The 26241-nt window shown below is 46.6% G+C and overlaps 1 protein-coding gene across 2 annotated transcripts in view; it reads left to right on the top strand.

Moving 5' to 3' along the window:
- Window positions 1-26241, top strand: part of LOC141049023 (saccharopine dehydrogenase-like oxidoreductase) — a 173372-nt gene that overhangs the window by 109843 nt on the left and 37288 nt on the right. The window contains exon 8 of one of the 2 annotated variants that reach the window (XM_073545123.1): window positions 20489-20608. The exons of the other annotated variant lie outside the window; for it this stretch is intronic. Within the exon in view, the coding sequence (XP_073401224.1) occupies window positions 20489-20608 (120 nt within the window). The remainder of the gene's footprint in view (window positions 1-20488; window positions 20609-26241) is intronic. 2 annotated transcript variants of the gene reach the window in all.

Below are 26241 nucleotides of genomic sequence, written 5' to 3'. Positions count from 1 at the left end.
ACTGGCAGGATGACGCTAAGAGACCGAAGTTCCTGTGAGACCCTGAATGAATCAGACTCAGACCAGAAGTAGGCCTGATTAGGACTGATGACCGTACCAACCGGGGGAGCTGGTCGGGGAACGGAACAAACAGACAGAGGAAGGTGGTGACTGGACCATGTCTGATGACGCAGGCAGACTATAACTGGAGGGTCAAAGATCAAGACCGCTGGGGGCGGGGGAGGCCTAACATAGAGAGGAGGCCGTATGACACTTGGAAAAGGTTCTCTTGACCTGTAGGGCAAGGTGTGATGAGTGCCTGATCTCGAGAGCCTGATGTAATGTTGTGTGTTCAACCCCACAAGTTTGAACAGAGGGGCGAGGTATGTGGTGTAGTAACCACGGTGTCCGCTAGGGGGCGCTGTGTGGAGGTTCCAAGGGAGAGGATGAGTGACAGAATCCTGAAGGATGGTTGTGTATCTCAAAGGGGGTGGCTTTGAGATGGAGACTTAGTGATGTGTAGTGATCAGCAGTGATTTTGCTGATGTGTTATTTCAAGGTATAAGGGAGAAGTCTCTAGGTAACTTGGGAGTTGGGCGGGCCAGTTACCTACAAACCCACCCAGGGGTGTGTCTGAAAACGACCGGTGTTAAAAGGCTATGTGAGTGGGTGAAGGACCTGTGATGAGGTTATAGTCACTTGCTCCAGTGGGCGTGGCTATAGACCATATAATGTGGCCAGGGTAGGTCACATGTGGTGAATGCTGGGACCTGGTTGGTCCAGTGTGGAAGTTCCTGCAGAGATGGAATTTCCTCCCAGACAGCATGTGTGACGTGGCTGGGTGCAATGGCTATGTGTGCCTGAGAGTTCCCTGGAGGGAACGAACGTGTGCGGAATGCTTCACCGTCATTATATGTTGGGGGCTGCCTATTGCTTTGGGGTCTGCTCTGGGGCAGTTTAGATTTCCCTTTCTGTCTTTAGGCTATGTAGTTCTCCGGCTATGATCGAGGGGTCTAGGGCACCGTAGGAACCCCCCACGGCTACTGCTAGTTGTTGTTGATAGGTTCAGGGGTCTGCAATCCGATAGCTGCCAACTTCTCTGGTTTTCTGGACTTAGCTAGCATTTCTGTTTTTTGCCTCCTACGGTGACTCATTCATAACAGAATCACCAGCCATACCGCAGATCCTAGGGTACTCAATAGCAGGAAAGAATTGTAAAAAAAAAAAAAAAAAAGTGTATATTTTTTCCTCTATATCTTTGAGGCCGTAGGGGGAATTTTTTTTTTCTCTCAATGGAGATAAAGCAATTGTCTGATCGTGTGGAGCAGCTCACTGCGGAAGTGCGGGGAATTTCTGCCTACCTTGCTCATTCACATGCTGCTGAACCAAAGATTCCTACTCCTGATGTGTTTTTTGGGGATCGGTCTAAATTTTTGAATTTCAAAAATAATTGTAAATTATTTTTTGCCTTGAAGCCTAACTCGTCAGGGAGCTCCGCGCAGCAGGTTAAAATTGTCATCTCTTTGCTGCGTGGCAATCCCCAGGATTGGGCGTTTTCTTTGAAACCAGATGATCCTATTCTGACTAATGTGAACGCATTTTTTTCAAGCCTTGGGGTTGTTGTATGACGAACCTAGTGCTATTGATCAGGCTGAAAAGACCCTGTTGGCATTGAGCAAGGGTCGAGATTCTGCAGAATTGTACTGTCAAAAATTCCGAAAGTGGGCGGTCCTTATTACCTGGAATGATAATGCTTTGGCAGCTCTCTTTCGGAAGGGTTTGTCAGAAGCCGTAAAAGATACTATGGTGGGATTTCCTGTTCCCTCTGGTCTTGACGATTCTATGTCATTAGCCATTCAGGTTGATCGGCGTTTACGTGAACGCAGGACTGCACGAGAGGTGTTGCCACCTGTTGAACAAGTGTCTGAACCTATGCAATGTGATGGAGTTTTGTCCAGGGAGCAACGTCAGGAGTTCAGAAGGTGTAATAAGCTGTGTTTTTTTTTGTGGAGATGCCTCGCATATTATTTCTGTCTGTCCTAAACGAGAGAAACGTTTTGTACACACGTTTTCTGTGGGTGGTGTTCAACCTAAGTTTCTTCTGGCAATTACTCTGATCTGCTCCCTGTCCACATTTTCCGCCAAGGCTTTTGTCGATTCGGGAGCAGCCCTGAACCTAATGGACTTGGATTTTGCTAAACGTTGTGGATTTCCTATGACACCTCTGCGGACGCCTATCCCTTTGAGGGGGATTGATGCTACTCCTTTGGCAAAAAATAAACCTCAGTTTTGGACCCAGGTGGTAATGCGGGTCGCCCCAGACCATCAAGAAAATTGCAGATTTTTGGTGTTGCATAATTTGCATGCTACCATTGTTCTGGGGTTTCCCTGGTTGCAAATTCATAATCCAGTTTTGGATTGGAAATCTGTGTCTGTGGTGAGTTGGGGTTGTCGGTGTGCCCTTAGTGAGGCTCCGTTTTTTTCCACCTCTCCTCAGTCACATGATGTTCCTGACTATTTGGCGGACTTTTATGATGTATTTAGTGAGAATGAGTCTGCGTCTTTGCCTCCTCATAGGAGTTATGACTGTGCAATTGAACTGAGCCCGGGGTGTAAATTTCCCAAGGGTCGGCACTTCAATTTATCTGAACCTGAGCACGAGGCTATGCGATCCTATATTAAGGAGGCATTGGAGAAGGGTCATATTAGACCATCCTCTTCACCATTAGGTGCTGTTTTTTTTTTCATGGCCAAAAAGGATGGTTCATTAAGGCCTTGTATTGATTATCGTGCCCTCAACAAAATTACTATTAAATATCAGTATCCGTTACCCCTGATTTCGGATCTATTCTCCAGAGTTAAAGGTGCTTGCTGGTTTACCAAGCTTGACCTCAGGGGGGCGTATAATCTTATCCACATTAAGCATGGGGATGAATGGAAGACGGCGTTTAATACTCCGGCGGGACATTTTGAGTACCTGGTGATGCCTTTGCCGGTCCCCAGGAGGCCATGGACCCCTATTTCAATGGATTTCATCTCTGATATGCCTGTGTCTCAGAGAATGACTGTTATTTGCGTGATTTGTGATAGGTTCTCTAAGATGGTTCATCTTGTACCTCTCCCTAAGTTGCCATCTTCTTCTGAGTTGGTGCCCCTGTTTTTGCAACAGGTGGTTCGCTTGCACGGGATTCCTGAGAACATTGTATCTGACAGAGGAGTTCAGTTTGTGTCTAGATTTTGGAGGACTTTCTGTTCCAAGCTGGGAATTCAGTTGTCCTTCTCCTCTGCGTTTCACCCTCAGACCAATGGGCAGACAGAGAGAACAAACCAGACCTTGGAGTCGTATTTGAGATGTTTTATTTCCGCTGATCAGGATGATTGGGTTTCATTTTTGCCCTTGGCCAAATTTGCTTTAAATAATAGAGCTAGTTCTGCCACTTTGATGTCACCTTTTTTTTGTAACTTTGGGTTTCATCCTCGATTTTCTTCAGGGCAGGTGGAGCCTTCTGCCTGCCCAGGTGTTGACACTGTGGTGGAGAGAATGCACCAGATCTGGGACCAAGTGGTGGATAAGTTATCTCTCTCCCAGGAAAAGGCCCAGCGGTTTTCCAACCGACATAGGACCATTGGTCCCCAGTTTAAGGTGGGTGATATGGTTTGGTTATCATCAAAAAATATCGCTATGAAGGTAGCTTCTCCTAAGTTTAGGCCTAGATTTATTGGACCTTACAAGATTTTGGAGATCATTAATCTGGTCTCTTTTCGGTTGGCTCTTCCTGTCACATTTAAAATCCATAATGTTTTTCATAAGTCCTTGTTGAAGAGGTTTGTTGAACCAGTAGTTCCTGGGGTGGCACCTCCGGACCTTGTATTGGTTGAAGGTAACATGGAATATGAGGTAGAGAAAATACTGGATTCCCGTCTGGCTAGATGGAGACTCCAGTATTTGGTTAAGTGGAAGGGTTATGGTCAGGAGGATAATTCCTGGGTCTCTGCCTCTGATATTCATGCCAAAAGATTGGTGCGTGCCTTTCATCGGGCTCACCCTGATCGCCCTGGTGGCGTGGATGAGGGTTCGGTGACCCCTCCTCAAGGGGGAGGTACTGTTATGAGTTAATTTTCCCCTTCACCATTGATGTCTGATGAACTCCCTCTTCTGGTGAAGGTAGGTAGTGAGGCTGATTACCAAACACCTGAGCTGGTAGAGGATGACTGGGTGACGGGAATTGCTGACTGGATATAAGGCAGCCGACGCCCTTCTGCCTAGCTGGTGATTTCTCTGAGGGATTCTAGGAGACCAGTCTGATTCCTGCTCCTCAAAAGCTAAGTTTTCTGCTTTGCGTTTTGCATTTGTGTTTTGGTTTTATTTTGCCTTGCTTTTCTGGATTCTGCCATTCCCTGCTGGGGTGAGCTGAATTCCTTTTTGTCTTTTTGCTCTGTCTTCAGAAAATACCTGAGTACTGATATAGTCTTTTTGAAGCCTAGTGTCTTCATGGCCTTTTTCCCTGTCAGTCTGTTGGCTCTTGTTTTGATAGAGTTTTTGGCGTATTGCAGACAGCAGCTTTTCTATCCTGTCCTATCTAGTTAGCTTGGGCCCCATCATTTGCTCAGTCTATCTTTCTATCTGTGTTGGTGTTTTTTCTTCTTGCTTCACCGTCATTATATGTTGGGGGCTGCCTATTGCTTTGGGGTCTGCTCTGGGGCAGTTTAGATTTCCCTTTCTGTCTTTAGGCTATGTAGTTCTCCGGCTGTGATCGAGGGGTCTAGGGCACCGTAGGAACCCCCCACAGCTACTGCTAGTTGTTGTTGATAGGTTCAGGGGTCTGCAATCCGATAGCTGCCAACTTCTCTGGTTTTCTGGACTTAGCTAGCATTTCTGTTTTTTGCCTCCTACGGTGACTCATTCATAACAGAAATCGGCCTAAAGTTGGCAATTATTGAAGGGTCTTTACCTGGCTTAGGGAGCACACTAATGTGTGCTTCTAGCATTGTCGTCCTTTTGATAACTGTAATACCGAGGGTGTTTATCTATTTAAAATGAAAATCACCTCTTCAGAGAGAGAGAGGACTTGAACGCTAATGCCACCTGTTGGAAGCTGCGATCCTAAAAGTCACGATAAACCTTTTAACAAGTTTTGCAATATAACTTGGGATAAAAGCCAAATCAATGCAAAGTATGAGAACTGATTTGGCTAGGTAAGAGGCTCGACTGGGGTTTATGGGGTACCATTTCACTTGTCTATTGGAGTGCTTAGATAACGGATCAAGGATCATATTGGGGACATGATGATAATAACCCGATTATTAAGGAGATACCTGGAGGAAGGCTAGACATGTTCTACGTTTGTGTTATTGAGGTGTTAGCCCCCCAGAGGTGGTAACTGAGACCAGAAAATCTTACAGAAAGAATTTAAATGGATATACAGAATGAACATGACTAAATCACATGTGCTGAATAAGCAACTTGGCATTAACGCTTTACTGTAATCATGCCTATAACTCGCTTATTTTCTACAGTCAGATCTATGACACATTTTTTCCCATGTTCTCATTTCTAGAATATTTTTGTGTATCAGCTGCTAGATTATCTACCCTTAATGATTAGGTGACACCCTGAATAACTGCCTTTTACCCACTGATCCTTATGGGTTTTGGATGATAATGTTTTTCCCACCATTGTTTTGGGGTCTGTTTATGTATTTTGTTCTATGGGGTACCCATTTTTAATGACCTATATGGTATCCTCTCAAGCGTTGTATTGAGACTGTGGAGATCGCGTGTCTCAAACAGTGCCCCCCCCTACCACCGGACCGTAATGAAAACACAGACAGGCCTAGTTGGGTTGAACAGGTCGGTCTCAGTTTTATTAAATTGGAGAGGCAGAGAAAGGCACTTGCGTCTCACAACGGGCTCATCGTCAAAGGCCCTGTCTGTAACCGACAGGTGAACAGGCCAATGAGCACTTACTAAACTCTGCCTCTCTCTGCCATTTCCGCCACGGAGGATTATGTGTATCACCTACACAGGATTCCGACCCCCACCCATCAACATTAGGGCCTGTTCGACTCCGTACTGTAGGCGGGTCAGGAATATGTCAAGACCAATATCCGTGAGGTGAACTCCATCCGATCTTAAAGGGAACCCGTCACTCCCTCAGGCATTTTTAAGTAAAAGAGCCACCTTGTGCAGCACGAATGCTGCATTCTGTCAAGGTGGCTTTTATTTAGCGTCCCTTCCACCGCCGAAATAAGCGTTTTTAAAATTAGACATACCAGAATTTTGACCGGGGGGCAGGTTTTTTCCTCTCTGACACCGACGCCTCGCATCCATCATTAATTTCTTCCTTATGTCTTTGCTCCGCCTCCTCTGTGTTCAATTCAAATGCTGGCGCCTGCTCTGTAATATATTTTCTTGGGCATGCGCGGTTAGCGCTGCCTGTTCTCTCACATCACTTCATGGCCTGGCTATCGCGCCTGCGTGGACGCGCTGCCAGAGATCCTGCCCCGCAGTCGCTTATGATTTATTCACTCTGCAGGCCGCAGAGAACTACTGTGCATGCCCAAGATTCCCAGCCCCGCAGTATGAATAAATGGGTCTGTCCTGTTCCCGAGTTCCCGAGCCTGAGTGTCTCCAGGTGGTGGAGGATCTCTGGCTCCCGCTTGGCTGATGGTCTGGTGGGTGAATTGGTCGGAGGCCCTGGGAGATGGGTCTTCCTGGCTGGCATCTGTCGTGTGCTCGAGCCTCCCTAACCGGAGTCTGCGATGCGTCGGACCATTCTGATGTGGATGGGGAACGCCATCAAGAGGACCGAGATCTTTAGTGGCTCCTACGCGAACTGTCTCTGCGGTGGTAACGGGAGGAATGTCTTTTAGAGGGATGGGGAGGACCTGCAGCGTCTATACCTGGGTCAGTTGCACCTATAGGGTGTGTTGGGGGACTTTAAATCAGCAATAAGGAGTGGTTTATGGGCCATAACTGGTACCGTTGTGCTGTTTAACATGAGGGGTGGCATAATGTTGCCAAATTCAATATTATGGGTGGTGTAGGCGAGGGTGGGGGTTAATGTACATCCTTTATTAGCTATTTGAGAAGTTATTGGTGATGTTGCGGAACTTGTGGGTGCTTGGTGCAATTACACTTTTAGTACTGCATGCTTTGTGTAGCTGGAGGGTGTGTCTGATGGGTCGGATTGGACCGATCGGCACGCTCTGCAGGTGCTTTGAGGGATCTCAGCCCGGCCTCCATGCCCCCCCCCCTCCCTATGCAGGCAGTGTGGCTGTACCTCCAGGATGAATGTTAGAGATCGGGACTGGGCTGACCCAGAAGCGGCTTGCAGGGGACAGGAAGTGATGGGGTGAAGTGGGTGGAGCCAGGCCGTGACACATCGGAAGCTGGGCGGAGACAGCAGGAGCCCGGGCCCGGCACGTCCCGGCCTGCCACCGGGAAATGTGATGGGGAGGAGTTGAGAACGGGGCTGCAGCACGGCCCACACAGCATCTGGGGACATTTGGGGGTCGCCGTCTGGACCTGCCCTTCTGTGCCCCCTTCGGTAAGCTGCCCGCTTTCACCCTATGTACTTTTACTATTGTGTTAGGCTACTTTCACACATCAGGTTTTCGGCGTCAGGCGCGATCCGGCGTCGTGCCGGAACGCCGGATCCGGCAAATGTTTTGTAAAACCTGATGTGCCGGATCCGGTTTTCTGCCGGATCCGTCTTGTTCTTGACAGACAAAACCGGATCCGTCTCATCCGGTTCATCCGTTTTTCTATCCGTTTTTCGACGGATTACGCCGGATCCGGTTTTTAAAATTGACCCTTGTGGCCTTCCGAACGGGATTGGCTACTGGAAAACTATATATAGCATGTTCCTACAGCCCTTCTTTGACAGGTTGTAGAGGAGAAAGTGCAGGTTGGAGAGAAGAGCAAGTTACTGGCGAAGATGGATGTTGTCATTGGAAATATTTTGAAGAATTTGGCGGATTTTATAGCGGAGGCGAATCGTTTGAGGGTGATTGTTCTGGAGAAGGAGAGAGCGAGACAGCAGCGCATCAGGCATCGTAGACGACGTTTGTGGATCCACCCCATCACAGCCAAGAGAATGACGCGTGGGATCTATTCTACACTCTGCATGGACCTTCGACGAAACCCGGATAAATTTTTTGGATATGTTCGGATGAAAATGGAGAATTTTGATTACTTGGTGGAGCGCATTGCACACCTCATAAGAAAAGCGGACACCTATTGCCGCTTCTCTGTTTCACCCGCAGAGCGTCTGATGGTGACTTTAAGGTAAGCCACATTTATTGGATGTGATCGCATCAGAGCACACTTTCACTGCAATCTTGTTGGTGGTAGTTTGTATCTCCAAGTGTTATAGCTCAGTTTTGGCATGTAATGCTGTGATTTAAAACTAATTTATTGTTTTTTAATTCCCCACAGATTTCTTGCAACTGGAGAATCCCTTTCGTCACTGCATTTCCAGTACAGACTCGGGATTTCCACCATATCTGGAATAGTGAAGTACACATGCCGTGCACTGTGGGACTCCTTAGCTGAAGAGTTTTTACCAGAGCCCACAACAGAGAGGTGGATTGAAATTGCTGACAAGTTTCAACAGATATGTCAGTTTCCCAACTGCTTGGGCGCTGTGGACGGGAAACATATCCGCATTGTAAAGCCAGCCGGATCGGGATCGGAATATTTCAATTGCAAGAAATATTTTTCAATTGTCCTCATGGCCATCGCTGACGCGGAATACAAATTTATTGCTGTTGATATTGGGGCCTATGGCCGCTCCAATGACTCTCAAGTTTTCAAACTGTCTGCCATGGGGCGTAAACTGTATGGAAACACCTTCCAGTTCCCACCACCTAGACCGCTGCCGCAAACATCTGGTCCACCTATGCCATTTGTCTGTGTAGGGGATGAAGCCTTCCAGCTGTCAGAACACCTTTTGAAACTGTACTCTAGCAGAGGATTGACAAGACCAAAACGCATTTTTAATTACCGCCTCACAAGAGCAAGAAGATTGGTTGAATGTACCTTTGGTATTCTGACAGCCAAATGGCGGGTCCTATTGACTGCGATCAACTTCAAGACAGAAACTGTGGACGAGGTGATCAAAGCTTGCGTGGTACTCCACAATTTTGTTATCTGCAAGGAACCCATTTCCATTGAGGACACCTCTGAAGAAACCACCTTGCAAGATTACCATGACATTACCACTAGAAGTTCTGTGACGGTTTCAGTAATGAGGGACAATTTTGCACTATACTTTATGTCACCTCAAGGCAGAGTACACTGGCAGGATGACAGAGTGTGAAAGATTTGTGCCCTAACCAAACTTGTGTACCTTCTGTACCAACAGTATATACCTTTGCCAACCAAAGTTGGCTATCTTGTCATGGTCTCTATTTTAGCTTTAGGCCACAGGTGTGTACCTGGTTGTGTTTTATGCAAAGTATTTCACCTTTTAACAAAAGTTGTGTACATTGTTAGGAAATCACCAACAATAAACACAACTTTTTAGGTGAAATACTTTGCTTCAAACACAACCAGGAACACAACTGTGGCAAAAAGCTAAAATTTACCCACAGTTATATACCTGGTTTTGAATACCTTTTTACCTTTTAAATACCCTGTATTTAACCTTTTTTTTAAACATATTTCGCCGCAGAAAGAAATGACAGACAACCAGTGTAAACAATAATTTAACTTTTATTTAAAATATTTTTTTTTGTAAACTGTTTTTAAAGTTAAAAAAACTTTTTTAATAAAGGTTTGAAACCAACCAAATGGGCATTTTTATTACAAAAAAACCATTATAACTCGGTGTAGTGTGGGGTGGAAATACTGCTGGAGGGGCTGCGGGACACTTCGACAATGGGAGTGTGGAGAGAGGACTGGGATCGTGGTGGGGAAGGAACAGTTAGAGGTGATGGTGTGGAAAAAGCTACAGAATGGGTGGACATGTGGGAAGCAGAAGAGGTGGTGGGCGGTGGAGTGGAGGGTTGGGCAGGGACTGTAGGAGCAGATGATGTTGATGGAAAGTTGTATGGGGAAGGAGTTTGGTACGGTGAAGGAGTTTGGTACGGGGCAGGTTGCTGGAAGTGGGGAGATGTCTGGTACTGGGGAGGTTGCTGGTACTGGGGAGGTTGCTGGTATGTAATAGGAGGGGGAGGATGGAAAGTGGCTGGAGGGGGTGCAGATGTAATAGGAGGGGGAGGATGGAAAGTGGCTGGAAGGGGGTGCAGGTGGAGGAACTACAGTGGTGGGAGGTGGAGGTTGGGAGGTAACCTGCTGTAGAGCACCGTGGCACGAATGCATTACATGCATCTGCTGGGTAGGAGATAGTGTTGCCATGCGCTCCACAACAGACCTGAAAAAGGTGTGGTTTGGCGAAGATCTTGCTTCTGAATGCATGGTTTGCAGAAGTGTCTTCACCTCCAGAATGCTGGAGTTAATCTGCTGAAAGCCTGCGGAGATTTGCTCTGACAAGACTTTTAGACAGTTCTGGAAAGATGCATTCAGATGCAAGAACTCTGGCGCATAACTCTTTTCCTGACCCCTCTGCCGCTGCCGCCCAGTACCCGCAGGTGTACTAGAGGTGGCAGGGGCAGAAGGGTGGGGTAAAGGGAAAGCGATCTCCTCACCAGCAGCTTCATGTAATGTAGGCGGCCACGATGCTCCTGTGCTGGTGGATGGGACAGATGGGTCGAATGTGTGGGAAGGCTGGGAAGGTGCAGATGTACCGGGGCGGTCGAAGTGTCCCTCGGTGCCGGTCTCCTCAGGGATCGCCTCAGAAGGGTCCAATCGTGCAGGCTCCCGAGTGCTGCTCACCGTGCTGTGGAATAAAGAGAAAAAAACCCAATTAAAATAGTGACATGGTATGGCCCTGGCTGAAAAAAAAAGTTACATCTAAACATTTTTTTGTCACATGTGGTGTGTAATATTTACCTTCTGGTGACCATTGTATCCCGGAGGAACGACAGGACTCGTGCGTACTTGTACTTGCTCCTGCGTCCTCCAGATCCACTCGGGGCCCGCATCTCTTTATTGAACTCCTTCTTGAAACGATCCCTCACAGACCGCCACCGCTTCACAATTCTCTCCCCTGAAACGAGAAAGGACAAAGTGGTTAGTATACAACATCAGTGTTTCCCAAACTCCAGTCCTCATGGTCCCCAGGGGTCATGTTTTCAGGATTTCCAAAGTAAATAGAAATCCTGAACACATGATCCGTGGGGACCACGAGGACTGGAGTTCGGGAAACACTGGTTTAAATCAAGCAACCTACTTACGCTCTTTAATCTGGGCCCGAGCTTCGAGGTCCTCCCAGCGGTCCACAAGGAGCGAACAGATTTCCTCCCAGAGTCGTCGGGTAACGATAAGGTCAGCGTGGCGGCGGTCAGCCATATTCCAGAGCGGCTCCCTTTCTCTGACGAGATCGATGAGGTGGTCCACATCGATTCCTCCATCCTCACCGTCAGAGTCGGGAGCACGCTGTGAAGGCTGTTAAAGAAAAAGACAAAAATAACATAATTAGCCTCCACAAAAGAAATGAAATAAAAAGTGCAAAAAAACAAAGCAAAAATATTTATACTTACACGCTGGTGACCGCCGCGTTGCTGTCGCCGACGACCCTGGGAGGCCTTCGAGGACCTCTTGGCCGAGCACCAGATTGGGAAGACTAGAGAAGAAAACAAAAAATGTTATGTCTTTGGATGTAGGCATTTGTTTGCTGTGTGTGGTCTGCAGAACATTGTTTTCTATGTGTTGTGTGTAGTGTGATGTTGTGTTTCTGCGTTTGATGAAAAAAACTTACCAATTGTGAGCCCACTCCAAGTGTCTGTCCACCCCTTCCTTCTTCTTCTGGGAGCTCCTCTTCATCTTGTGATTCCTGTTTTGAAATAAAAGGCAATGAATAGACATATATTACAGAGATGATGGATTTTGGAAATAAAAACTTACCGTCAAACGTTGACGATGCGAGGGAGGGCTCCCAGAAGATGTGCTGTCTTCCTGATGGCCAGACTCCATGGCTGTGGGTGGTGTTCCTGCTGCTGCCATTGCTGCTGCTGCTGCATCTATTGGGCGGCTGTTGAATAAAGAGAAACAAAGGGCCAATGAATATCTTGATATTCCATAGCCCTAGTTTGGAGGAATGGGGGATTTGATAATTACCGTCTCTCATCTGCTGCTGGACTCCCCTCCTGTTGTTCAGCATGCTGCTCCATTTGGGGTGGTGCTGATGGTGCTGCTGCAGATGTCTGCTTCCTTCTCCTGCTCCTGGTTCTTGGCTTGGGTGGCATGTTGGGTGTGGCTGAGGGTCCCACTGTCTTTCTTTTATATATGTCTTGTGGGCAGAGCTACTGAGCATGCTCAGACAAAAAAAAAACGGATCCGACTGTCGCCGGATCAGGCGCATTGCGGCGCTCATAGGCTTTCACTGTATGAAAAAGCCGGACACGCCGGATCCGGCGTGTCCGGCTTTTTCGCCGGAGACAAAAAACGTTACAGTAGCCGTTTTTTCCAGACGCCGGATCGCGTCACATTGCTGGATCCGGCGAAAATCGGATGAAACGCATGGCCATCCGGCTCGATCTGGCTCTAATGCAAGTCAATGGGGGGGAAACCGGATCCGGCATTGCATTTCGCCGGATCCGGTTTCTGTCAAAAGCGCCGGATCGCGCCTGACGGCGAAAACCTGATGTGTGAAAGAGGCCTTAGGGATTATTCTAATTGGAGCTGCTTACCGCTACTATTAATAGCGCCTTTTAGCACTGAGGCAGGTTTTCTCCTACATGCATTGGTTACATGCCTTTTTGCTATATTATTCACCTGTATTTGGAGGTATCCTGCTTTGTATACTCACTGCATGATGTGTGCTTTTATGATCGTGGGGCACATCCTGTCATTTTTCTTCCCAGTCCTGGTCAGTCCTGTCTGCGTCTATTATGTGTTATGCATGTGCTAATTAATAAATTTTGTATTTATATAGGGCAGCACGGTGGCTCAGTGGTTAGCGCTGCAGCCTTGCAGCGCTGGGGTCCTGGGTTCGAATCCCACCAAGGACAACATCTGCAAGGAGTTTGTATGTTCTCCCCGTGTTTGCATGGGTTTCCTCCGGGCACTCCGGTTTCCTCCCACATTCGAAAGACATACTGAAAGGGAATTTAGATTGTGAGCCCCATCGGGGACAGTGATGATAATGTGTGCAAACTGTAAAGCGCTGCGGAATATGTTAGCGCTATATAAAAATAAAGATTATTTTTATATTTACTTTTTGTATCCATTACTCCTTTTTTCTCCCTTTTTTTGCATCATGTATGGAGTGGAATTTGTGATTTAATGGAGGTTGATATATCATGGTTACCGCCTTGCTGCTCTCTTAGAGTTTTGGGCTTCCTTTTTTGTTATCTGGGGACAGATGCCTCGCCGCCGATGCGTAGCCGCTCCGGAGGGCAGGAGCACTGAGCGGGGACCGCCTGCCTCCATGGGCCACCGGATCAACAGCATGAGTGCCGGGTGAGGATGGAGGGGGGCGGCGGACAGCCCAGAAGATGAGCGGTGGCCTTCCATGAAGATAGACGGGGGTGGGCCAGCACCTGGGACCGACAAAGGGGAGGCGGCGGTGGGGCACAGGGCCACGAGGGACCCAGCAGGAGGGGAGTCCACCGGAGACTGGGCAGCACGGCTCAGGGAGGGGCAGAATTGGCTGGTGCCCCAGGGGAGGAGAGCGACGCCCGATCGAAGGCACGGACAGGGGGTCAGGAGAGGGCACAGGAAGGTGAGCGCTGAGGTCAATAATCAGGGGGATTGAAGCCAGCGCTCACCTTTATGTGCTGCTCTCCGCTGCAGGGCCTCACAAAAGCTTAATGGGTCATCCGGGAGAAAGAAGTTACTGACTCCGGGCACCTGAACTTAACTCCTGTAGATGTGGTTCGATGACCGTTCCCCTTTAATCCCAGTGGTCAGTTGGGCATCCAAATTAGTGCTTCAGCTGAGGAGTGGTGGAAAGGGGGAAACTGGGCACTGACCGCATGTACAGTCATATGTTAAAGTTTGGGCACCCCTATTAATGTTAACCTTTTTTCTTTATAACAATTTTGGTTTTTGCAACAGCTATTTCAGTTTCATATATCTAATCACTGATGGACTCAGTTATATTTCTGGATTCAAATATGGTTTATTGTACTAACAGAAAATGTGCAATCTGCATTTAAACAAAATTTGACCGATGCAAAAGTATGGGCACCTCAACATAAAAGTGACAATATTTCGTAGATCCTTCTTTTGCAAAAATAACAGCCTCTAGTCGCTTCCTGTAGCTATTAATGAGTTCCTGGATCCTGGATGAAGGTATTTGTGACCATTCCTGTTTACAAAACAATTCCAGTTCAGTTAAGTTTGATGGTCGCCGAGCATGGACAGCCCGCTTCAAATCATACCACAGATGTTCAATGATGATCAGGTCTGGTTATTTTTTTTTAAATTCTGTGCAAGCATGGTTAAAAAGCAATGTCTGACTTTCATTTGTTCATTTTAATAGATTTTTAATTTATAATATTACTTTTGTCAGATTCGAGTTATTTCTGTGACCATTGTCGGTTTTTCTGTCATTAAATGAGGGGTACCAACAATTTTGACCACGTGTGTAAGTCTGGACCTTTTTGTTTTTATTACGATGTGAAGTGCCAGTCATTACAATTGGACAATATTTAGGCATATTTGCAGCCCATTATCTGTATCTTCATGTAAAGCTAGTGATATAAGTATTGAACATCTATGGTTTTATTTCTTTAGATGGGTTGTTGCTGACATCTGGTGAGAATTTCATGTCAATAGCACCTTTAGAAACAAGTAATGAACACGTCACCAGTTTTCTAATTAAACTTATTTCACCTGCTTTATACTTCCTGCTATTTTTTCATTGTGTATTTTTAGTTTAATTTTGGGTTTACCCCTGACACTTTACATAAGTCAGGGGATCCAGCACTCAGTTGATATCATATTATATTGTATTTCAGAATTTCGTGTACATTTTTCTTACAATATTTAATTGCATTTAAATAAAATTATTAGATTATCCCTATATCGTCATACAATACATGTGATCTGCAAGGAATAAATCATTTCTCTCCTAACCTCAGCAGTTGTCGTCTATTTCAATCCATGACGATGACAACCTAAATTGAGATGCAAGGGAAGGTTTCGTCAATTCCCCTGAATAGTGGACCTGGACACTGACGCACAATAGACCTGTGCACCGACGCACGGTGTCCAGAACGCATAGGTTATTTCCTTGTTTGAGGCTTTCTTTGACATGCACATTGATGGTAGAATGCATGCCGTATATTACATGAGGCGCATAGGTCACTTTCCTCCTTGTGACATTATATGACATGCACATTGGTGGTGGAATGCACGCCATCATCTAGGCAATCATGCTGGGTGCATTTACAGGCAGTCGATTGTAGCTCTCTGTAATGACCTGTAATGGACTCTTCTGAGAAACCTTAATGAGGCAAAATGCGTAGAGGATGAGTAAACCTACTAATTTAGATTTTGTGTAGCACTGACATTTTCCTATACATGATAATGTATACCATTGCTTGGAGGATCATTTGAGATGGATTAGTCTAGAAATTAATCATTTACTGATTTTTATCTGACATTGGTTTGATGCAAATTATATGACTCCCCAGGGCTGATCTAGGGATTACAGGTTCAGTTCACATTGGGTGGGGGCTCCATTTCTGTGTTTTCTATAGAGTGCCAACCGCTGTGGTCAGACAAGCGACCTAATTGGGGCATATTAGGGTCCAGTGGTTATGTTTTCTCTTGACTAATTTACCCTTGATATCATTATCGGTTGTGTGAGGGATCTCACAGGGGAAGGGAGGGGTTGACTTCGCTCACCTTGGGGTGGGGAGGGGACAGAAGGACATAGCAGGGGTCGGCTGTCTGGCGCCACCACTTACCCCACATCAGTCAGGGAACTGCACCGAGGGCAAATAGTCGCTGGAAAGGTTTCCCTTATATGTACGAGTTAATGAGGTGCTCACAGTGAGGGGGGATATATATCACCAGTCCAGGCTGGGAATATACAGTGGGGAAAAAAAGTATTTAGTCAGTCAGCAATAGTGCAAGTTCCACCACTTAAAAAGATGAGAGGCGTCTGTAATTTACATCATGGGTAGACCTCAACTATGGGAGACAAACTGAGAAAAAAAAATCCAGAAAATCACATTGTCTGTTTTTTTTTTCATTTTATTTGCATATTATGGTGGAAAATAAGTATTTGGTCAGAAACAAGCAACCAAGATTTCTGGCTCTCACAGACCTGTAACTTCTTCTTTAAGAGTCTCCTCTTTCCTCCACTCATTATCTGTAGTAATGGCACCTGTTTAAACTTGTTATCAGTATAAAAAGACACCTGTGCACACCCTCAAACAGTCTGACTCCAAACTCCACTATGGTGAAGACCAAAGAGCTGTCAAAGGACACCAGAAACAAAATTGTAGCCCTGCACCAGGCTGGGAAGACTGAATCTGCAATAGCCAACCAGCTTGGAGTGAAGAAATCAACAGTGGGAGCAATAATTAGAAAATGGAAGACATACAAGACCACTGATAATCTCCCTCGATCTGGTGCTCCACGCAAAATCCCACCCCGTGGGGTCAGAATGATCACAAGAACGGTGAGCAAAAATCCCAGAACCACGCGGGGGGACCTAGTGAATGAACTGCAGAGAGCTGGGACCAATGTAACAAGGCCTACCATAAGTAACACACTACGCCACCATGGACTCAGATCCTGCAGTGCCAGACGTGTCCCACTGCTTAAGCCTGTACATGTCCGGGCCCGTCTGAAGTTTGCTAGAGAGCATTTGGATGATCCAGAGGAGTTTTGGGAGAATGTCCTATGGTCTGGTGAAACCAAACTGGAACTGTTTGGTAGAAACACAACTTGTCGTGTTTGGAGGAAAAAGAATACTGAGTTGCATCCATCAAACACCATACCTACTGTAAAGCATGGTGGTGGAAACATCATGCTTTGGGGCTGTTTCTCTGCAAAGGGGCCAGGACGACTGATCCGGGTACATGAAAGAATGAATGGGGCCATGTATCGTGAGATTTTGAGTGGAAACCTCCTTCCATCAGCAAGGGCATTGAAGATGAAACGTGGCTGGGTCTTTCAACATGACAATGATCCAAAGCACACCGCCAGGGCAATGAAGGAGTGGCTTCGTAAGAAGCATTTCTAGGTCCTGGAGTGGCCTAGCCAGTCTCCAGATCTCAACCCTATAGAAAACCTTTGGAGGGAGTTGAAAGTCCATGTTGCCAAGCGAAAAGCCAAAAACATCACTGCTCTAGAGGAGATCTGCATGGAGGAATGGGCCAACATACCAACAACAGTGTGTGGCAACCTTGTGAAGACTTACAGAAAATGTTTGACCTCTGTCATTGCCAACAAAGGATATATCACAAAGTATTGAGATGAAATTTTGTTTCTGACCAAATACTTATTTTCCACCATAATATGCAAATAAAATGAAAAAAAAACAGACAATGTGATTTTCAGGATTTTTTTTTCTCAGTTTGTCTCCCATAGTTGAGGTCTACCTATGATGTAAATTACAGACGCCTCTCATCTTTTTAAGTGGTGGAACTTGCACTATTGCTGACTGACTAAATACTTTTTTTCCCCACTGTATATATATAAACCTCCCGGCCATCACTGCCAGAGTTCATCACTAAAATAATACGGTATTCTGCCACCAGTTCCTCATTTGAAATAAACCCCGTCCGACAACAGGCTTGTATCGGGTCAAGAACCAACCCGGTAGCATTTCATATAACCAGCCGAGCGCGTGGATTCATGGATCAAGACAAAAGAGCAGCCCAAGATTAATTTTATATTTAATCGCCTAAAAGGCGCACTAGAAATATACAAGCATATATTTACAGAACAATATACAAGTATGCAGTCAGGGGTGTAGTACAAAGGATAAGGTATAGATGGCTTGCAATTACCGTGTTATGTAGCATATGACCACAGGGAGGCGCATATGGATCACAGGTCCAAATCTTAGTTACAGGCTTTCCTGGCTCTGTCTGATAACGGGTCCTCCAGTCAGAAGAAAACTGGGCTCCAAATGAGGAGCTGACCCTTATCTCCTCGGCTGCTCCTCCCACACTCTGCGTCCACCCCTGGGCTTGTGCAGCCTCTATCCTTCCATCTCTGAGAGTATGATTTCCAGTCCAGAACTGTGAATGGCCCACAACTTTCCATCCGAAGCTCTGAATGGAATGGCAGTAGTGCCACTGGATTTGGCTGGATTTTATCTGCGCAAAAAGTCCAAATCTGCCTCCTGTATGTAATTTCGGGTGGCTAAGCTTTATAACTTCCTAGCGCAGAGTGCTACCGGTGGCTAAATAATATGGGCACATGGGGAAAGGAACACCAATTCGGATAATGTGCTCGGCTAGTCTCAGAGATATTGCATTCTGTTATTATAAGTAATTTTCCATATTTAATACCTCAGAGTCTGCTGCGACCTGTTATAGCATTAGCTTAAGGCCTCGTCACACACACAGCGAGAGCGCTGATTTTGTGACACAACAGCGATCTTGCTGTGTGTGACATGCATCAGCGACCGGCTCCCCCCGCCGGGTATCGCTGATCGTGCAGGAATGTCCTGGGCCATTTTTTGATCGTTGGTCTCCCACTGGCCAGCGCACATCGCTGCATGTGGCAGCGGGAGACCAATGATCAGCGAGCTCCCAGTGCTGTAAGCAGACGTTGGGAGCTGGTATCCAAGGTAAATATCGGGTAACAAAGCGCGTGCGTCGCTTAGTTACCCGCTGGGTACCTTGGATACCTGCGTGCTCGTGCTGGGAGCTGGTATCCAAGGTACACAGCGGGTAACTAAGTGACGCGCACGCTTCGTTACCCGATATTTACCTTGGAAACCAGCGTCCTCGCTGGCCCTGCGCAACAGCGATCTCACTGCGTTTGACAGGTAGCAGCGACCAGGCCCCTGCTGTGAGATCGCTGGTCATGTCGGAATGCCCTGGACATTTTTTTGGTCGTTGAGGTCCCGCTGCGTAGCATGCATCGGTATGTTTGACACCTTACCAACGACCTTGCTAGTGACTCGAAGCGAGACACATAGGCATGGATTTGCGGTGCCTTTTCCACGCCCCCTCTGCTCTGATTGGTGGTTGCTTCTGCATGCTGATAGGCGGCCTTACCTTAAAAGAAGGCAACATAGTAGCGCTTCCGTTCTTTGTTCCTGACCGCGAGAAGAAGGCAACATAGCAGCGCAGTCACACAAAGGGGCCAGCTGGCTTTCAGCTGCAGAAGATTTCACACCATTGTGTCAAAAGCTTCAAAGGGCTTGTTCCTAGCTTTTTAATTAAAGATAAACACTGCATGGCTTTTTATGGCCCTGAGGGATGCCAAGGTGGGGGCACATTTCAGGAGTGGAGAGAATTGAACTTTGTCCTTCACAGGTTGACATTAGAGGGATTTTTGTCCCATTTTTTTTTGTAAACTTTATAGCCCTTCTGCTACTTATAAATTTTAATGTATACATGTAATTTTTATTTATATTGTAAGCCAACATATTCAGCAGCACTTTACAGTCAAAATATATATTAAAGTCCTTTTATAATTTATATCTAATAAACTTTGTTTTTAGGAGGTCTTCTCACTGAGACCTTTTGCAATATAGAAAACTCATTAATCAATTGTTATTGTGAACTCTTTTTTGGCATGAAGTCTAGTCTTCATTGAAAGTAAGATGTCTAGCCCAAATCTTGGAACGCCTATAATATTGTATGTTCTTCCATTTCACTGTAGCTTAGGCAATCCGCACTCCATTTGGTAGAGAACTCTGTGCCTCCATTACAACTAGCTTCATCCATATTCTCATATGGTGAAACCTGATCAATCACTACTGAGATCTTGTTTCCATTGTTCCAAAGACCTTTGGTAAAAGATTTTTATATAACTCCCGGTGACACTTGGCATTGTTCATGGTGATCCTAGACCCATTTCATAAAACCAAAATGTACTTTATGAATTTGGAGCATTAAAGTAATACAACAGCTAAAAGCACAATTCCTGAAGTCCTTATCTGATTACATTAGTGTCCGTACATATAAAATGCACAGATGTCTGTTGGGGCATACCTGATATGTGAACAGGGACTGATCGAAGACAGCAGCTTTGTGCACTTTCTACAGCATGATCAATTCAGATCATGTTGCTGACAAAGTGTTAATGTCCAGGATTAGAGTTTACAACCATAGTTGTAATCCTCAGATAATTATGAGGTCATCACATACCAGTATGCAGCAAATCTTCCCACAATATACATTATTTCCCATCACACAATTATACCATAAACGTCTTAAAGATGCGAGTGAATGAACTGAAGGGCTTTCTGTCCAGTGTATGTACATTTGGTATAATATATATATATTTTACCTCTTCCTAGGTGCAATATGCTGCATATGTTGCAGTGGGTGGTATCGCTTCAGTTCTAAAACTGATGTTTGCAGGATTCTTCTTTCTGCTTATTACCAAATTCAGCTTTGGTCGGAAACTTCTCATAAAGGTAAGCATTTTTTTCCCTCTTTTATTTTCTGTAGATAGTACTATCACTCGGGGCACACAGCGTTATCAAAGCAAACTTTTGATATTTAATATATTTTATCCGCTTGATCATATCAGTGAGACTGGATACGTTCCCCCAAACGAGATACAACCATAGCCAGACATATTAACAGTGTACACAGTGGCCGCTTGAATGACATTTCATTTTTTATGGTGGAGCTCATTGGCCAAATCTGAGAGGGGGATCTCAATAAAAGAATCCTTCTAAAAGAGTCCGAATGGATATTCAGCATTCAATCTTTGAGCCCCAAGGGACTCCCGAACTGTTGCCACCCAAAGTCATGTGTTCTGCTCCTTCTGGAGCGCAAGTATTTCTGGTTTTTAATCACGGTTACATCTGGGGGTGTTCATCTTTCCCCCGCGCACACGTGGTGGCTTTTGGCTTGCGTTCCAGCCTGAAACGCATACACTTCCGGTCCTGGTTGTGGATCTGGTTTGCTGACCAGTGGAAACCAGATCCACATTAGTAGCAGCATAGACATAAGGTGCAATGTGCTATTCAGCCTCCTGAGGAAGTCTAAACGAAATGTGCGTTGGGGACAGTTTATTGCCAACACAGTGCCACATCTTCACTATTAAGTTTATCCTCTTATTCTCCATTTTTATTCGGACTCCCATGACAGCACCACAAGAGAGGGGATCCACTTTTCAGGAACAGGACTAGGTTCCTACAGTTACCTGCAAGAGACGAGGAAAGCATCGGATTCCAGGCCCGACTGGTCGGCTCAGGTAGCGGGGGGGGGTCGCCTACCTCGGCCGATACGGGGCTCCTGGAAGTGCCACGGTGGTCCTCCGTTGGACTGCACGACAGTGAGAGAACAACAGGGAGCGGGGTTCGGAGGATTTCAATCTCCAGGAAGAGCCTGCGCCAAGGTAAGTATCTCCGTGGGTCTCTGCTGATCCGGCGGGTGCGATGGGAATAACATTTTCGGTCCATGCTCCGGGTCCGGCGGTGTCTGAGCGTGGCCAGGGCCTTGGACATTCGGAGGCTCGCTCCCAGGCTTTCGTGGGCAGATCCCTGACGCGTTCTGCGTCATCGGGGTCGCAGGTAATGTTGGGGGGCGGGGCTGATGAGTATGTCCGGGTCACCGGTGCCGAGGTTGGACTGCGCATGCGCAGGGCGTTCTGACGGCGGCCGGGGACCAGAGTCTTGCCCAACATGTGGGTCCTACCGTTCTGGGACCGGGGCACCTGCTGGAGTCGGGTGATTCGAGGGGGGGCGTGGCATGACCTGCTGACCCGGATAGAGGGGCATATATGTACAGCTCCAGAGGGAGCTCATGCTTCTGGCCCATTATCCACATGGAGGAAAGCGAGCATCAGCAGCAGCAGGCGGAAGCTGTGGACCAGCACGCTACACAGAAGCCTTGGGCCCGGCAGAAAACCAGGGATGGTACAGGTCTTGGCCAGCTAAGTGATCAATCCAGCCGCAGAAGCTCTTCCAGATGGTAATCGGTAGCTTCGGCTGAGAAATCTCCCCCTCGAAATCTGGTACCTATTTTCTGCAGACACTGGTAAGTGATTTTCATGAATGTTCACTCCATGCTGCAGCCTCCCCTTATGTTTCAATTTCTAGGGGTAAAAATGCACAGTTAAGGCGAAGCACAGAGGAATGCGCTCTCTGTGGATGCCCCCTACCGGACTGATGTCCAAAAAAAGTTATGTTCCCCCTGTATCCAGCAGACGGTGAGGTCTCCGAAAGGAAGAGGGTGAAACGGCATTCGTTCTAGGTTAGACTATATTGCCTCTTGCTATCCCCTCTCAGGTTGCAGAAGAAACTCCCAACTTCGCTGAAAGTTTAAACGACATCATTAGAACAGAGGTGAGGGAATCTATAAGGTCCCTAACTCATGGGGAAAGTTCTAAAGGGAAGGAGCGCAACATCGACCTTCCAGAATCAGAATCGTCTGCTGATGGGAGGTTGACTGAAGGTTCCTCCGTTTCATCTCCCTCATCTTCTTTGTCTGAGGAAGACTTGGGTCACTTCTGTTTCCCCCTAGAACACGTGGACAAATTAGTGAAGATGGTTAGGAGAACAATGGGGATAGTAGTATCCAGGCTGGAACTTTACATGCAAGACATCATGTTTAAGGGATTGGATCAGAGGAAACGTAGATCCTTTCCCTTGAATGAAAAAAATGCAAGGTCTGATTCTCCAGGAGTGGAAGAGACCAGAATAAAGGGGCTCCTTACCTCTGGCCCTCAAGCGGAGATACCCCTTTGATGACCCTGCCGTTAATACCTAGGATAAAGTCCCTAGTTTAGATGCAGCCGAAGCCAAAGCATCGAAGAAATCATCCTTATCCTTTGAAGACATGGGGACCCTAAAAGATCCTCCTAGATAGAAAGGCAGACACCTTCCTTAAGGGGACTTGGGAAATGGCGGCCGGATCCCTGAGGCCAGCGATGGCATCCACTTGTGCGGCCAGATCAATGATGGTCTGGCTTGACCAACTTGAGTCCCAGTTAAAGGAAGGTGCTCCTCTAGAGACTATTCTGGGAGCCCTTCCAGTAATTCAGGGGGCCGCAGCCTTCCTATTCGATGCTTCAGTGGATTCGGTCAGGATGGCAGCAAGAGCAGCAGGTCTTTCCAACGCGACCCGCAGGGCCTTGTGATTAAAATGCTGGCCAGGGGATATCCAGGCGAGGACTAAACTCTGTACTATTCCATGTGAAGGAGAACACCTCTTTTGCCCGGTCTTGGATAAGCTGCTGGAGAAGGTGGGAGACGAGAAAAAGAAATTCCCCAACCTTTCTTTCTCTTCCTATAGGCGTCCCTTCAGCAGGAGAAAGTTCGGTCAGGGAAGATCTACCAGGGACCGTTCCAAGTGGGATGACAGAAAGAAGAGAAGTACAGACTTCATGTTTAGATGTCCCTCTCGAGAATGCAAAAAGCCATCTCAATGACTAGCAGTCCCAGTAGGGGGTAGACTGTCAACCTGTGACCAGGCTGGATAAAAGGATATCAACAGTGACTTGGGTGCAGGGCGTGATATCTTCGGGATTAAAACTTGAATTCCTTTTGATTCCAGGGGATAAATTCAGGATAACTCCCCTCCGGTCCTCTCACCTAGAGCAGTTTGCCCTGGAGGCAGAAATCGTGAAACTGTGTCATAAAAAGGTTCTGGTAGAGGTTTTTATTCTCCCCTGTTTTTAGTCCGGAAACTGGATAATTCTTACAGAACCATCATCGATCTCCGGTCCCTCAATACATTTTTGATCAGTCGCCCCTTTAAAATGGAAACAATTGGCTCGGCAATAAAGATGTTCTTTCAAAACTGTTTCATGGCAGTATTAGATTTAAAAGATCTGTATTATCATGTGCCTATCCACGCAGATTTCCAGCGTTTCCTGAGAGTGGCAGTATCTATAGTGGGCATAGTCCGTCATTTCCAGTTCAGAGCCTTTCTATCACTCCACAAGTTTTCATGAAGTTAGTCACTGAAGTCATGGCCCACCTTCGGGAGTTGGAGATCCATCCTGATTGTTCCCTACTTGGATGACTTCTTGATTATAGGCAGTTCGGCTGATCAGTGTCTCTCACAGGTCCACTTTAGAATGCTTAGGTTGGCTGATAAACTCTGAAAAATCCAGTTTACAACCCTTGAAAGTTCACCAATTCTTGGGTCTCGTTCTAGATTCAGGAAATCAGGAATGTCGTTTACCTCCAGACAAAATAATTTGCCTTCGTCACCAGGTTTTTGCAGGTTGTAAATAGGACCTCTATGTCCCTATTGGGTTCCCTAACATCTTGTATCCCGGCCGTCAAGTGGGCTCAGTTTCACACAAGGTCCCTTCAAAGGGATGTCTTAATGATAGGGCCCTACGGGGGTCCCTGTTTGGGAAGATGACATTGAGTCCGTCAGCCTTAAGTTCCCTAGGATGGTGGCTTAACAGGGATAACTTTGCCTCGGGGGTTCCCTGGGAGAATCACATCCCGAATAATAACCACAGATGCCAGTCCTTCAGGTTGGGGGGCCGATATGGTCCAGGGTCAATGGGATCCCCAGGTAGAAAGATCATCTAACCTGAAGGAACTGTCGGCGGTAGAACTGTCAGTTAAAAACTCCTCCTTGTGTACCTACAGGGTCACCATCTAAGAATTTTCTCGGACAACCAGGTGGCGGTGTCCTACATGAACCACCAAGGAGGGACACGATCCGGGGCTCTGATGGAAGTAGAGCGCCTTTTCCAGATAGCGGAAAGGCATTTTCTATCTTTGACTGTGCTACACATAAAAGGAAAAGACAATTATCAAAGCAGACTTTCTAAGCCGCAACACTTTGACTCAGGGAGAATGGTCTCTAAATGGAGCCTTCTTCAGCCAGATTGTCCGCATGTGGGGTTAACCGGACGTAGACCTCTTTGCCACCAGGAAAAACAGAAAAGTAAATCCGTTCTGTTCTCTGAATCCCAGGGAAAATCCGCTTGTGTTGGACGCCTTCCTGAGGAAGTTGGACTTCAACCTGGCCTATGCATTTCCTCCATTATCCCTGTTGCCTCTGTTAGTGAGGAAGATCAGAGAGGACAGAGCAAGGATTATACTAATTTCCGCTTTTTGGCCCAGAAGGGCTTGATTTTCGTGGCTAAGAACTATGTCAGTCTGCGATCCCTAAGTGCTTCCAGATCTTCCGGATCTCTCTCCCAAGGTGCGGTCAACCATCCACAAGTAGCTCGACTCCACTTGACGGCATGGAGTCTGAAAGGACATTATTGAAGGACAGAGGTTTTTCACAGAATTTAATAACCACCCTTCAAAGGAGTAGGAAATTAATCACTACTAAAATCTATGCTGGAACCTGGAGACAATTCTTAGCCACTTCTGACTTTAAAGCCGAAGAGGGGCTACCTAAAGGGCAGATTCTAGAATTTCTTCAGAGGAGCCTTGAACTAGGTCTTTCAACTAGTACCCTTAAGGTACAGGTTTCTGCACATGGTGCCTTATTTAGCTGTGATATTGCTAAAAATTACTGGGTCTCCAGATTTATTAAAGCAGCTGGCAGACCTGGGCCAATACACAAAGTAAGGTGTGTATTATGGTGAACTTGGACCTTATGGCTATGACTGAGGCCCCGCTTGAGCACATGGTATCTGCCTCTATTAAGGTTCTATCCATCAAGGCAGCCTTTCTGGTAGCAATAACTTCAGCACGTAGAATAAGTGATATTCAGGCACTCTCTAGACTTCCTTCTTATATGCAGTTTTTGGACGACAGGGTAGTACTTAGACCAAATCCTGCTTACTTGCCCAAGGTTGCTTCTGACTTCCACAGGTCACAGGAAGATGGTTCTGCCTACCTTTCTCCTAACCCTACTAGCCAAAAGGAAGAGAAGCTTCACACTTTAGACGTTAGAAGATGTCTGCTACAGTATCTCTGTCACTAATCCTTGGAAAAGGGACAATGCAAGATGGATTAGGGAGGCTATCTCTCTAGCATACACAGCAGGTGGCGATCGGGCTCCACAGAATTTAAGGGCGCATTCCACTCGGGCCATGGCATCCTTTTGGGCAGAAAGATCGGGAGTTTCCATTGACCAAATATGGAACATGGCTACGTGGTCATCTCCGTCCACC

Source organism: Dendrobates tinctorius, unplaced genomic scaffold, assembly GCF_039654945.1.
Source record: "Dendrobates tinctorius isolate UK_male_01 unplaced genomic scaffold, ASM3965494v1 ptg000140l, whole genome shotgun sequence".
Classification (NCBI taxonomy): domain Eukaryota; kingdom Metazoa; phylum Chordata; class Amphibia; order Anura; family Dendrobatidae; genus Dendrobates; species Dendrobates tinctorius.
Note: the sequence above shows the minus strand (reverse complement) of the source record. Positions and strands in the feature narration are given on the sequence as shown.